General features: G+C 40.0%; 1 protein-coding gene across 3 annotated transcripts in view; it reads right to left on the minus strand.

Moving 5' to 3' along the window:
• The window catches only part of pde1cb (phosphodiesterase 1C, calmodulin-dependent b), a 69,140-nt gene continuing 53,601 nt past the window's right edge, over window positions 1-15,539 (minus strand). For 2 of the 3 annotated variants that reach the window (XM_031865058.1, XM_031865060.1), the window contains 10 exons: window positions 14,032-14,132; window positions 13,355-13,483; window positions 12,855-12,956; window positions 9,477-9,597; window positions 8,189-8,270; window positions 6,632-6,752; window positions 4,649-4,818; window positions 3,739-3,969; window positions 3,147-3,209; window positions 1-3,015 (listed from right to left, as the gene is read on the minus strand). In XM_031865058.1, coding sequence (XP_031720918.1) covers window positions 2,996-3,015; window positions 3,147-3,209; window positions 3,739-3,969; window positions 4,649-4,818; window positions 6,632-6,752; window positions 8,189-8,270; window positions 9,477-9,597; window positions 12,855-12,956; window positions 13,355-13,483; window positions 14,032-14,132 — 1,140 coding nt within the window. In that variant the 3' untranslated portion in view covers window positions 1-2,995. The remainder of the gene's footprint in view (window positions 3,016-3,146; window positions 3,210-3,738; window positions 3,970-4,648; window positions 4,819-6,631; window positions 6,753-8,188; window positions 8,271-9,476; window positions 9,598-12,854; window positions 12,957-13,354; window positions 13,484-14,031; window positions 14,133-15,539) is intronic. The other variant, XM_031865059.1, reaches the window with a different exon arrangement.

Genomic DNA, 15,539 nt, shown 5'->3' on the forward strand with positions numbered 1-15,539 from the left:
TCTCTCTCTCTCTTACACACACACACACACACTCGTCTCATCACACTCTCATCGATAGAGCAGGTCACAGTGAGGAGATCAGAAATGCACATTAATTAAGTATTTTTCGGCAGTTTCTCACACACACACGCTTTACATCCATCTAACCTCGGTCACTAGAACAGTTTGAGATCCGACTGATTCACACTAAACAAGGAGACAAAGCATTAAACAAACAACAATTAATCTGTTCTGTAGTAACAATTACAAAACACCATTATTTAGAAGTCTGAGCATGTCATAAATACAGCTATGTTTTTTGATTATGGTTGGTATAAATTATTTTTAAATATCCATACAGTATAGGCTAACACAGTAGCAAGTGAAAGATAGAGCAAACTATAAGACTGTACATGTGTTGGTCCCTTGGTATAATATATTTTGCTTTACCAAGTGTTAGGCAGGCGATTTTGGGCACACAATGAGTTTTGTATTGGTTCTATTAATAAATCGAATCTCTATATAGTTGTTACACTTTGAATTTACAGTTTTGAGCCACTTGAATTGTTTTTTCTGACTTCAGAGCTGGTGGACTAAAACATATGGAACAGACACACACAGGGACGAATGAACCAGAGAGGAGAGACAAAATGACAAAATAAAAATGCCATTACATGTTGAAGACTTTTGGACAATCCACTGAACAGTACACTACAACAGAAAAAGCTACACAGCGATAAAACTGATTTTCCTAAATGAAAACGAGCAAAAATAATCTACCACTTAATGACTATACTTCTGCGACATCAAACTCCTGACTTTTCAACAGTGTCTAAAATTAAAGTCTTTACAGAAGACTCTTTAGTGTGAATAACTGTAGGAAGATATGAATGTTTTCTTTGACTGTACCTGGATCAGCACAAATTCAAATGACATCACATAATTCGTTTTCCTACAGGTGAAAGGTGTGAAATGGAAAGTACATATATAGGCACACATTCAGCCAGCTGTCTTGCTAACCACTGACTGTATTTTAAGTAGAAAGATGCATGTGGTTACATTACGTGATAAACTGCTTTATATATTACCTTCCTGTCATAATATAAAAATGAGTCGTGTGTATTAAAACAAAGAGGCTATAAAATCATTCCTACAGTTTTATATAAATGTTTAGATGCTGGATTATTCACCCTCTTTGAACCCCATATATACTTTATGTTTTAGTATATGTACCAGTACACATATGTACAGTATATTTTAAAATAATATGCCAAGAACCTGATATTGGCACAATAAATGTTGAGATTTTCATACCAAAAGAATGTAAAACATAAGGAAAAACAAAATAAAAGTGTTAAATTTTAGGGACAAAATATCCATTATTAAGTGAATACTGTCAAAATGCTTCTTTTCTTTCAATTACACATATTAAGTGTATAAAGCTGAACCAGCGTTGCAGAGGTTCAATATGTTACATATGCACAGTAAGCGATATTTGCATCTCCTATACACAACATTACAAGCCTTAAAAACCCGGCATACAGACAAGAAGCAGACACAGTTTGGACTCGTAGCCTCGGATGCATCACAGAAGCATGATGGATTCAACTGGCTAATAAGTGTACGAGCTCACTGTAAACACGATTAAAACATTACACCAACAACCTCATAGGCGAAGCTGCTGTAACATAACTGTACTGCAAAATAAAATATGTGAGCTTTTTCTCTAATTCAGCGACAATCTTGACATTTTTGCTACAGCTTAAATAGATATAAGAAGGCATCAAGAAGAAGTCTTTTGACGAAGAAACGACATAGTGTGAGGATATTAGACACGTCTAGTGCATGATTCATATAGGACACAACAAATGCAAAACAAATAAGATTGTTACAAAATAAAAGTAAAAGAAAAACATTTTACATGTTACAAAAACTTGAATGTGTGATATGTTTGAGATGCAAAAGTTGCATTCTAATTTTTGGATATTTCTCACTACACTATCTTACATTATACCCAAAAAGAAAAAAAAACCTGTTGATGGATTGTGGAATTGTAGGATTTCTACTCCTCCTCATTTCCATACATATACAAACTTTCAATATATACAGTAAAGAGGACAGAAACACACAAAAACAACACAAACCTGGCTGCAAGGAACACAAATGCATTTGAGGAAAGCACTAAGAAAGTAAACATGTGGAGGGAAGAAATATGAGCCACGACTGGTTTCTTGTAGTAGCCTCAGCAAACCTAAGAGACTCCCAACCGGAGCTCCTGCAGCACAGGGACAACTCAAATGTTCTACACAGAGATACGTTTAAGGAGTACTTTCTAGTAAAATATTAGTGCTGTAAACCTGTCAATTCAACCCCAATGAACTGTACACTTACTTGTATCCAGTACATACTGTGCAGCGGCTATAGACGTCCCTCTTGATGTACATCTACTCTGCATTTCCCACAATGTATTCTTCAGTTAGTACCAATATAAATCACTGTGATGCAAAACCCTTGTCTGCAAACAAACTTGTCTTGTGTGCCGACAGAGAAGCGTAATACAGCAGTGAAAAGTGGGTTTTGAATAGAATGGCTACATGTCTGTGGTCTGAGTTAAGCACACAAGTAGAGCGAAGTAAACGATTGGCAAACTAAAATTAGAAAAGCAACATTTTCAGTGTCTTTCAAAGGCTCCTCTTCGTCCCCCCCCTCCCATCACAAGGTCATTAAATATTCTTCTATATTGTATTCATCAGGAAGCAGGAAGGTAGGAATAATGCACGTGCGTTGAGCTGCAAGCTCTGCATACAATAGCCTGGGAGCATAAACATGGTAAAAGTAAAAACAGTTAATCATAGAGACAAAAAAAAGGAAGTGAAGGTGTCAGTTTCTTGGTGTCCTGTAGAGGGCAACACAGTCCAACTAATGGCTTTTCCTCTGGCGTGAGCGGGAGTCCTCGCATACAAGTAAAAGCAGGTTCAGGTCAGTGACAGTGAGGCCGTGATTCTCCACAGCTGGCTTATTCCATCGCCACCTCTGCTTTGGGAAAACAAACAAGGACTATCAATAATTAGTCCTCTTTTAGACTACTTTTGTTTTAGCTTGGTGTACCTAGACACTTCAATTTATTTCTTTTGTCAATAGTCGTGGACTGCAGGAATAAAACTCACCATCGTCTCCTTTGTTCTTGTTTTCTTCAACCTCTGGAGATACAGTCCCTTCAGATAACGCTCCTGAAAAGTCAGAGTAGTCTTGTTATTTTGTCCCACTGATGCACATTTAGTGGTGACAGGACATGCACTCTATTCAAACAAGAAAATGAAAAAAATATTCTCAAAGCATTCTCTCCCCTTTGTGAAGTTTGTAAAAACATGTTCTATCTCACAAACCCATGCTGTGCAGCCAAACACAGTTCAAACCCACAGGACCTTGTTTTCAATTCTAGTTGACTTATTCCTGCAATGATTCAAGACAATAAGCAATACTTCTCATTGACAAAACAATTACTGGGACCTTTCGGGGTCACCGTTTTAATATACTTGGTGTAGCATCTCAGAATTATTTATCTGCTTTAGAAGAAAGTGAATGGGTACCAAAAGTTGGGAGATGAACAAATCCAAACCGTGTCGCTGATAATGAAAATGAACGATAGAAACATGCACTGCAGCTTTGATGATCACTTATGTATGCATGTCAACGTACTGTATGTAAATTGCCTTATGCCACCTGCTGCTGTGGGACTTCACAGTTAGCAGGACGTACCGTTCTGCAGTGGAGGATTCTTGTGCGTGGCGCTCCCTGGCTGCGCTCCCTGCTCTGTTTCCCCCATGTTACCATCTGGTGGTCTGACCTCCGCCGACTCAAGCTCCTCCCCCTCCAGTTGGTCCTCCTTTGGTTCAGGCTGTTCTGGTTCTGTGTGGACCTCCTGGGGCTCCATCGCCTCTTCCTGTTGGGCTTGCTCCTCCGCTTCCCTTTTAGCTCTCTCCTCCGCCTCTGAGGTCACATGGAGGATGGAGGCAGGTTAGCGTATTTGAGTGTCTGTGTGCATTAAGTCATTGCAGCTTTATTCTTACTTAAAGCCAGTAAACGTTGAGGGAGCTCAGTTGACCGTTTCGGACCGTTTGATAAAACCTCTCTATGAATATTAACTTAAACCTGTATCAAATAAGATTTTGGCCACTTGGGGGCAGCAGAAACAAGCTGGAAACACATTTATCACCTTTATGTTGACATGGTAAACTAGCAAACAGCTGTCTATTTACACATCCAGCAGTTACGGAGCAACATACGCATTCATTCAGAGTTGTGTTTCTGGTTACTGTTTTTGTTTCTACCAAATCCAGAGGCAAATATCTGGCACTTTATTTGCTAAATGCTCCATTACCAGACCAGATGCTCCATTACCAGCTAACTGTGTATGTCTGCTGTTTGGTGCTGAGCCTGTAGTGGACTGTGGATTACTAGAGCTTTTTTTTTTTTTTTTTCTTTATAAAATGGTGCTGATTTGAGCAGTGAGAGTGAACCAAACTGTAAAGATGCTGACTGGAAAACCAAAATAATAAAATGAAATAATGTGTGTAGAGCTGCAAACTGATCATCACTACAAGCAATATGAATGTCCCCCAAATCACCTCCATGTACCTGTATATTTGGTTGTATGGGTAAACTGTACCTTTAGCAGCCTGAGCTTTCCACCTCTCTCTATTCTGGTACACTTCTTCGTTCCACAACGCCTTAAAGTTCTTCAGGTCCACCATCAGCAGAGAGCTTTGTCCCGACGAGCTGCTGTCGGAGCTCTTCACACTGTGCCTCTTGGACTCCTCTGAGCTAAGACTGTTCAGACTGGACAGAATAATGCGTAGGATGAAGAGCGTTAAAAGTGAATCAAGACTAAGAGCCTACAGCCATGATAGCAGCTCTGTGTTGGCTGTACTGACACAGTGGTGCTTATTAAGCTAAATGCTAATGTCAGCATGCTAACATGCTCACAAAGACAAATGCTGACGTTTAGCATGTATGTTTATTCACCATCTTAGTTTAGCGTGCTCTATTTGCTAAACACAAAGTACTGACGCTGATGTGAAAGTCCTTAGTTTTGCAGAAATTTGTTCATCAACCAACAAATTAAGATTTTGACCTGATGGCACTAGACGAAAAGTTAAAAGAGCACGTCTCACCTATTTTACACATAAAGTTCAGTTTGAACTACTTGAATGCTACTCAGTCTGTGTGGAAACAGTTTAATAATGTTTTTGTTGTTCCGGAGGGAGCTTTACAAAGTTTCTAAGCTTTCACACTGAATTTAAAGAAATGGGCATTTAAGAGGCAGGGGTCTGATGGAAGATGTTGTCAAGTTGCATTATGGGAAATGTGGAGTCAAGGGTTAATTAAGCTTGACCCATACTTGGGACTAAAAGTCAGCATATCTCACCCTCTGCTGCTTCAATTCTAAACCATTCTTTTTCAAAAAGGTCTCTTGTGGATGCCACAAATTGATGGAAGTCCAAAACTAAATAGCTGGAGTTCCCCTTTTAGAGATTACAATTCCACTATATCGGCTAGGGCACATAGATGAGACGTTTTAGTGTGGACCAAAGTGGTGGACCAACAAAACCGACAGACTGACATTGCCATCCCTAGAAAGCGCTTAAAAAACCAGAGCTTCCAGAGCCAGAGGCACATTGAGAGAAGAAGAGAGAAAGACGGGTAGATAATCAGAGGAAGACAGAGAGAGCAGACTCGTTATAGATGATTGAAAGCTGCTCTAAATGCTGGGAAGAAACAGTCCAAGAAAACCCATCAGCACCCAGGTGTGTACGAAGACAAGGAGACTGCACAAGTGGCAACACTATCTGAGATTTCCACTCGGTTAACTTCGACTGGAGGCCCACTGAGTGATGCTAATGACTGCTGTTGAGGAGAGCGGGGAGGCTGATATTGATGCGCAGGTGCAACAGAAGATGCAGGACCAGACTCCCAAAGTAGGGCTGTTTTTTCCCAATAAGCTCACTTTAATAAACAAATAAAAGACAATTATTTTTTAAATGATCTTTGTCTGGATAGTTTAATTATTAGTAACCCAAGAACAAGTGGAATGACCTTTCTTATCTGGATGGTTTCAAAGCCTTGCATATATGTGATTTAGTATGTGGCTGGAGGAAAAGTACTCAGCCAATTAAGTAAGCCAGTGGAGACCCAACCACTGTGTTTTATATCTCAAGAGGCCATTGTGTATGCCGATCCAGCACTGAGGCCCACTCTCGATCAGGGACAACGAGTTTAGCATCTCTAAAATATCAATTTCAAGGTGTGTGGCTCTGCCCGATGAAAGGTGGAGACATTTCCACGCACAGAAATGGATTACTCATGGGAGACTCATCTGCTGTTCTCCTCCATTAGATATGCTGTTATTGCAGGGGAGCTGTTGGGGTTTAATCACGTCATAGAGCGAGCAGTTACTCCGACAGGTATGAGAGGTGAAGGGTAGAAAACGGTAGATTTTCCATTCTTGTTTAGGCAGGCAGGTTGATTCAAATGTACTCGGATTTACATACATTCACCCACGTCCATCTGCTCAGTCCTGCTAGTGAGCAGCACAGAAGAATCCCAAGTTTTCATTTCCAAATTATTTCTCAGAGTAAGTGCTGCAGCTCACCTTGAGCGTCTGAAGCCGGCAAAACCTGCATGGGATGCCTCGTCGATGAGCGGTTTGACGATGCGTTCCATCATGTCCGTCAGCACAGTGAAGGTGGGCACCACAATGAAGTCAATGAACCCTGGTGACAAAGATACCAGCAAATTCAGAACATAGTGTCATCCGTTTATACATATTCACATTCTTTATCTTAGTGTTTGAATTATTGAATGCATACGTGGACAAAAAGAAGCCCAGAACAATCACGGTAATGCTGCAATTTATGAAATTAAAATTGGAATGTATTTCCAGAATGTTGTAAAATCAATTATCAAACCTTAGATACAAATAAAATGAAGTCCGTAGGTGTTAATGGTGCCTTTAGACTGTCCAGCTGCCAAAATGCAGATTGGAGAAGCTCTGAGCTGATAAAACGTTCATCTTCATCGACTTCAATTACTACTGTGCGGTCACAGCTATTAAAGGATAGGTTCAAATTGTCCAAGTCTATCTTAAAACAATATTCACATGCCTATATTCACATTAAACCGTTTTTTTTTCGCTGTAATTTCTCCTCCTATGGCTACAAAGCCATGTCTCCCTAATCCTATTCTGATGTAAGAGATGAGGGACAGAATGCATAGTCCTGGCTTTGCGCAAAAATGCAGCCTAAACGGGAGCATATTAAAGAAGGATAAAACCTTCAGGATTTGCTTTAACATTTCCAAGCGACCAGTTAGTCATTTGCAGACTTGTTCCCTGGATTCCGCCTTTCAGCCAACATACAGGCAGACTTATCTTCTTGTGGAAGATAATGGGGCTTTACACAAGCAACATATTCTCTCTCCCAACTTGTCCAATTCCACCGCTTGGTCAGTGGTCCTACGCTTCTAACTATGAAGCCCTAAGTACCACTCTAGGGTCAGTTTTGGACGTGTCACTTTCTGTTCGTTACATGCATGCTTCTGAAAATAACGTTTCGTTTTCCGGTCATGACATGCACACAGTCTCTTTTCGAAATAAACCTTGAACGTAGGTTTATTAATTTTTAGGTTTACTTATGCAACAAAACTACTTGTTTAGGTTTAGGCAACATAAGTTCTTGGTTAGGCATAGGATAAGATTGTGGTGTGTGGTGTGTTTGTTACTAAAATTAAGTGTGTTTGTTACATAACTGAACCGGAACTTTAGACCGTAAATTACGTGGCAGTGAGTGAGTAAGTAAGGCAACGTTGACTTGGTTTCACACAAGACACGAACAGCGGTCTCCAGGGTGAAAGTCCTGTGCTTGTTTGTTTCCTAATAAGACTCAATCAATAAAAAAAATAAGGTGGTAAAGGACAGAGCTTTGGTCTTTGAAGAAAAGAGACATTATTAATCATAAGTAAGTTCTCTATCAAGGAAACTGTTCTCTATTATACTACCATTATTTATTAATGGAAGCACAACATTTAATCTTCATGGTAAATAAATCCTTTACAAAGAAAACTTTTTTTTTTCTGAAATGAACTCATGCTTGAGCAGAACTTGTGTAGCCATACAGACACACTATTATGCTGGTGGTGCATTTGAACTCACCAATTTGGGACTGGGCCACCATTGTGGATTTTCGGTCGCAGAGTGGAGAGAATGGCAGGCCAAGCTCTGATTCTTTGTCCCCCTGGAAATACAGCAGCTTCCTCAGTAAATTGTTCTCATTCTTTGGTTTCGATAAAAATGTAGCCCATCACCCTCCAGACACAGACACTCGTAAACACACTCGTACACACCGCCACCGTACACCATATGCTCACACTTCTATCAACAGGCTTTGGATTTGTCTGGCCCCTACCACAACAAGTGCTTTGTGACACAAATGTGTTTCATTTTCTCCTCTGATTTGTCACAAAAAGACGAGATGTAGAGTCAAGAGGCAATGTTCTTCAGAGGGGCTATTTATTGGCTATTCATATCTCGAGAGATAAAGGCCTTGTGAAAGCAAACACAATAACAATAGCTCGGATAGTGAGAACAATGCGGATAAATAACGGAGGGGATGAAAGCAATGTGGCACTAGTTAGACGACTGTCCTTCTTGTTGACATTAACAAATCCACTATCAATATTATTCAGAGCCAATTGCATTGTTTTATCAAAGAGGTAATGTTCTACATTTTAATCTGCCATGGCGCTTTGTCAGGGGCATCAATTATAAAAATGACAAGGAGCAGAATGTCTGCAATGCCATCAAACTTATGAATATGACTGCATATCTCACTAACGTAAAGCACCGTATTAAAACAATCATTCACTTATATCATCATTGTTTTATTCTTGGTGTGCAGAAACCTAACACGCATCGGACTAAATTTAAAAAATAAATAGCTTTTGTTGCAGCCAGTACATTCCTAAACACCAACAGTAATGAAGCGGCTGAAATCAATCTGAGTGTATTTCTCTGAGAAAAGATTAATCATTTTAAATTCATCTTTCAGCAATTCTGAGAAGTCTTAGGAGAATACTTCCTCCCAAACACCAGAGCATATTCACATAGCAGGAAGGGAACAGGTGTGATTTGAAGGTCAAGAATGAACTTTTCATCTCAACTTTTGAAAATTGTCGAAAAGTAGTAATAATAGTAGTAGTAAGTAAGTGGGCGAACTCCACCTGCTGAGGAAGATCATATGACACGACCCAAAGCTGAAGAGCATTATTAATGTATAATAATTATTATAAATGTCTGCATTTCATTTAGGTTTTTCGTTCAAGGGCCCTAGAAGTGTGCCTCTCTACATGTATCTGCATCTCACGTCTCCAAAACACTGAAGCATACACTGGACCAGCTACCCATGCACCACTCCGAGACCTAGCCATGTGCACCCACTCACCTGTCTGAAGAACTCCTCCAGTAGGGAGGTGGTCCAGCGGTGGTGGAGGTCCCAACGTTTGGCCGGGTGGCTGATGTCTGCTGTGTGCAGCAGCAGGGACAGGGCTTTGGGCTTGTCAATGCTGCAATAACGACCGAGATAAATAATTGTACGAACTGAAATCATTACAGGTACAGCCAAACGGTATTTTACCATTCACCATAATAAGATATAAGATCAACATTGACAAGGGATTTTAGGTTAAATACACCTGTATCTGGTAGGCCAAACCCTTGCTTAGCCATTGTCCTGGCAAAAACTACATAATGAGGACAAACACATATTCTAGACAAATCTGCAACAAGGTTATTGGAAAATGCCAAACATGGAAGAACATTTTCAGAGTCCCTGAAAACAGTAGGGTCAATCATAAAAAATAGAAATGAAAAAGAAATGTGGCACAGCTGCAAATGTTTCTACAGTAATCTGTCCACAAATATGGACCATCTGAGCAAGAACTGCACAATAAGATGTGAAAAAACAGATAATCCAGTATATCATGCTCAACATGAAAAAGGATGTAAGAACCCTCAAACATATGCGATTGCAATGGCTGACTGCAGAAGGGTTCAGGTGTCTATAGGTCTAGGAGCATTTACACTTTGAGGATAAAGCTGGTGACATTGTCAACAAATCCCATGAATAGTCCAAAACCCACAATGTGTTAGTCCGTCTCCCGATACTGTTTGACTTCTAGGAGTGGGAATCACCAGAGGCCCCACAATACGCTATTACCACGATTCCCAAGTCACGATACAATATTATTGCGATTTTGCAATATGCTGAGTATTCTATGTTTGTGTTCATGGTATTAAAGAAACATGTCAACCAGAACAACACTGCGGCTCACTCATTAGTTTTAATAGCTTTTGGGTAACAATGAAGCTGTAGGACAATGCTTATTATTGTATCACTGGGATCAATTCACTGTTGGTCTCTTCACGGGATTTGTTGACAATGTCACAAACTGGCTCAACGAATGTGACGGGAGTCCAACACAATATATTCAATAACAGTTACCACAAAACAAACAGTGGGGTGTGCAGATCAGCAACATCAGTCATGGATGTAGTGCATGAATGTGTTGCGTGTGTGAGGTGTTGAAGGTGCAAAAAAAGAGAAGGCGCTGCAGGGTGGATGTCAGCTGTAGGAAGGGAGAGAGACAATGAGCATGTGGACCAGCTTTTATAGCCTGAAAGAGCCAGGTGAGCTTAATCAAGCTGATGACCCTCACTTTGTCAACCAACTGCCTGCTGATTGACCAGGACAGCCTCCAAGACAATAGAAGGGGTGTCCCAACAGTAAAACGTGGGATGGCATTGATCTAATATGAGGCACCCGCAAGAAAATGCTAAAATATTTCTCTACAAATCCTCATTAAACAGATGCTGAAATATAGATAGATGTCTATCAGCGTGTGCATAAAACACACCTGCACAGCTACCTAAAAACAGTGAAGCACCTCCATCCAAAAAGAGTAAAAAAAAAAAAAAACACATTAGGCAAATCGATTTTCTACACTGGAACTGGTGTGAAGAAGCATCATCTCACCTCATCAGACATCAGCCGTGTCTGAGATATCACTTGATAACCATATCAAAATATCATGTTTAATGGACTGATGCATGAATGAACAGACACAATACAAAATGGAAAATAGGCCCACAAATGAAAACACACACTCACACACACATCACAGCACGAGGTTAAATAGAGGTGAGAAAGACTGGCTCAAATTTCCCTTCATTCCATTTGTGGCAGATTGAGTCTTAAAGTGCACTCGAAGCAGCCCTGGAGCAGACTGGTTTGAATTACTTCACATTAGAGTCTATTCAGCGTTACAGCTTCCTGCAGACTGCAAGCTCATTTATCTGCATGCACACGTGTGTGTACCTTATACTGTAGCATTATGATTACTTTCCAGTCAGCACTCTTTTAAATTTGATATATATTCACAAGCATAGAAAGCATAATATTGTTGAATCCTAAATATGTTCTCAGGAAGCTATTTATCTCCACTTTTTGAGCAGTTTTTTTTAATTGTGAGTGAAAAGAATACCCCGGAGGTCAACGAGCTCCATCAGCAGTGATGACTCATCACGTCATATGATAGTTTGCTTTATAGCTGTCTTTTATTTCTGTTTGCAAACGACTAGTTCTGTGCCTGCATGTAGAGCAGTCCCGGTTATCGGTCACCGTAGAGGGGGCTGTGCTCAAAATGTGTGATTAGGAAGTTCCGGCTGCAGTCTGGCGACCTCGGTCGCAGCAAACAAAAATGCATTAATTTGAAACATATTTACTTCCTGTTGCGATACACCAGGGTTGGTCTTCAACATGGCTGAACTTCAACTTGCGGAATTCAAAAATAATTGGTAAGAGACAGAGACAGAGAGGAAGACGTCAGTAGGCTACCTGCTAGCTTGTTTACTTGTGTGTACTGGAAAAAGTGGATGTACAACTGTGTGTACAACAAAAATGTACATCAAAGGGAAAGTTATACTACGGTGCAAAGGACATTTCAAATAAAAGATACATTGGCCAACACAAGTGGTAAGGACGTATTTATGGCTGCTTTTTTATGTTTATATGCACCTGCTTCCAATGTTGTCAGCCAATTGAATGGGTGTAATCAGCGGTTATCAAACTCATAAATTTGGGTTGGACGGGGCCTGCTACACCTAATAGTATTTAATGCTGTTTGTTTGAATTCCCGACATTAAGTTTCTGATAACATAAAAATGGGTGTTATGTGCTTGTATAGCAAAATACAAGCAGCAGAACATTAGTGTTGGTAAAGACACTATTACATAGTTTGTGGGCGGCTAATGTTTTCTATCTGGTCATCTTATCAAGTAGCAGCCTCACCGTGTGCCAGCAAACCTGCCAGCAATATATCTGCCGCCGGCTGTTTTTCACTGTTGTGTGCAAATACATTTCACCATGGTGTGACTGCACCATAACTCTGCTGCAGACTTCCAGCATAAAAACACAAACTAGCCTGTGTTTGTGCCTGAGAGGGCAATAACTTGCTATATACTTGCACTGTATAATGCATGATGTTTGGTATCTTTTTGGCCACAAGATCCTCATTCCATTTCAATTTTTTATTTGGGGTAAACAACACCTGAACAACAGATATCGTCCCAGTCCACCTGATAACAACATGAATGCTTGTTGTGTTGTGAATGTTTGAGTGCATCCTCAGGGCAGAGCTAATTGGGTTGTAAACAGCTGGAGGTGAGTACAGCACACGGTGGTCGATGGGAAGGTCAATGAGGATGTAAATTGCTGGGACAAGGGCGGGGAGTGTAAACAGCAGTGAAGGAAATGTCAACTGACCCCTCAGGTTGTTGTAGGAAGTTCTTCATGGTTTTAACTTGCTGGAAGTGGCAGGACATATCTGTGGCCAGCACCATCTCCACCACCAGAGCCCGAAGCTCTCTGGAGGAAAACAAAGGAGAGGAAAATATGAAAATGAGCCATGTACTGTCAAACTCACAGGTAATAAAGCTGACTTATTTCTGAAGTTGCTCAAATTAAATGACAACACAGTTTTTGAGAGCTACTTATAATATCTGCCCTGACAAGTTCCAGCTTATGCTGTGAGAAATTGGATTTCAGCTGTCTCCTTTAATGTATTATCACACATAACAGTTCCATTTAGCACAAAGTTGTTGGACCTTGAAGGTAATCCAGCTTTTCAGATTTTCGCTCCACTGAGCACATTTGTTAATCTTGAAAAATAAGAGATAAATTCATTTTTGGCTTTGAACATGTACACTGTGAAACTGTTCTGCTCGGCCTGCCTCATGTCTGGACTCTCTATCTGTCTTACTGACCTCCAGTCATCCTTGGAGAGGTTGTAGAGTATGTTCATCTCATCGTCTTCCTGCAGCATGCGGTAGGCTGCGCTCACATGGTGACTCTCCAACACTGAGCGGTCATTGTAAAGGATAGCTGTGTCTGACCTGTCAAAGAGAAACCAAAGAGCAATCTTTCTATAGGTCTACATTGGAAAGAACAACTACAAGAGAAACAATTGATCCCTGGATGTGGCTTTGTCTTTTTAATTAAATTGTGTGTCACAATGTCAAAGAGATACAGGTTGTACACAATACAAAAATGATTAAACTGATAGGTTTCTCTCTCTGAAATATATCATGTATAGAAACGTTCTGGTCTGGACAACATTATTGACATGAAGTTTTCGAAGTTTCATTTTGTGAATTAAAGGAATCTGGACAATTGTAGGAATTGACTTTCAGTGTGAAAGTAAGGATACATTATGAAGTAGTTTATCAACAAAACGAGTAACTTTAATTTTGTTACAATGTGTTCTCTCAAACTCAAGTTCTCAAAGGCAAAGAGTTTGGAGTTCATTTGGACTCCCGTCCTGCCTCAGCGTTATTACTGCACTGCAGGCGACCTCAGTGTGATTGTAAAGCTCCCTCGCTGCAAATGAAAACATTGATCGGCCGAGTCGGAGCCATGAATTCATGATTGTATGATCCATTACCTTGTCTGAATGTGGAAGTTGTTTGTGGTCCCCGTGTGCTCGTAGTCGTGCACCGCTGCCGCAAAGATCATGGCAAAGATCTCAAGCTCAGTCAACCAATGCTGCAGGCAAAAAAAGAGGAGAAGAATGGGGGGTGAACATAATGAGGAGGAGGGGAATATTAAGAGAAGTATATGGAAGAGAGTAAGCAACGAGATGGAAAAGACAGCGACATTGACAGGAGAGAAGGTAAGTAATGAACAGAAGAGGAAAGAATGGACAGAGATTAGGGAAGAGAAATGAGAAGAGGCGAATGCAGAGAATAGTACAGGAATAGGACAGAAAGATGAAGAGGAATAAAGTGATGTAAAAGATGCATCGAGAAGTATTTGGCATGAGGAATACATTACCGTCAGGGATAAAAGGAAACAAATTGGGAGGAGAAGAGAGAGGAAAGGTAGGAAAAGTAAAAGCGAAGCTTTAAATAATACAAGCTCTATTGAGAATCATATTTTAACACTCCTTCCTCTTTTCCCTTCCAGACAGAGTCTCAGTCTGGTTTGTCCCTGTTACCAAATATAAATTTAAACATTACATCACAGTACGTTTTTCGTGTGTTTTGCTAATATTGCTCGTTGCTGTTTTTAGCCCTTTGAAATATGCTTTGTAATATTGAGCTATAATAAAAATTTACTTGACATGACAAGGTGAGGATACCCATTAAGCTGTTTAGTTCAAATTAAAACCTTTTTCGTGACAACAGAAAAGAAGAGAATGTTGTGAAAGTAACAGCAACTCCTAATGCTCAACCGAGGGTAAAATAATGAGATTCATACCACACTCATGTCTGTGTGGTGAATATGTAGCTACAGCCGGGGGGAGAAATCTAACCTGGCTAGCTGCTTGTGATTCTAAAACAAACAAACGTGATATAATGTGTAAATTTGTGAGCTTCAGAGGTGCTGGTAGACTGATATTGTCACCTTCAGACAGAGCTGGCTAGCTGTCCCCCCCTATTCCCATTCTTCATGCTAAACTAAGCTCAGCTTACCGCTGCTGGTAACTTAGTAGCTTTGTATTTACTGTACAGACCAGCGTTTTGTCCGCTTTTTTAAATGTAGTTTTAGTCCTGAGCTCAAAAGTCCATGCTTGTTTTCAAATTTTTGGTCAATTTTTAGTTGACAAAAACTAATTCTTAAATTATAATAAATGTCAGGAACAAACTTACTGAAAGCAGATGAATATCATTCTATGTAATTTCGTTATTTCGTTATAGTTTGTATTTTGAAATTCCAATTTAGCCACCTCTATTTTTGGTAACTAATTTCATCTTCATCATTTGCGTTCATGAAATTAACACTGCAGTCCTACTTGTGGTATTGATCTCCTCCTTTAATTGCCATCAAGAAAGTGAATAAGTGTATTTTCCAAAATGTCAAACTATTCCTTTAACTGACATAAAAAGGAAAAAACAGTAATAGAGATAAAGACGTGAATGGTCAAACGGATGTGAATTATATGGACTGTTC

This window comes from Anarrhichthys ocellatus, unplaced genomic scaffold (genome assembly GCF_004355925.1).
Source record: "Anarrhichthys ocellatus isolate YVR2014 unplaced genomic scaffold, GSC_Weel_1.0 scaffold32, whole genome shotgun sequence".
Classification (NCBI taxonomy): Eukaryota; Metazoa; Chordata; class Actinopteri; order Perciformes; family Anarhichadidae; genus Anarrhichthys; species Anarrhichthys ocellatus.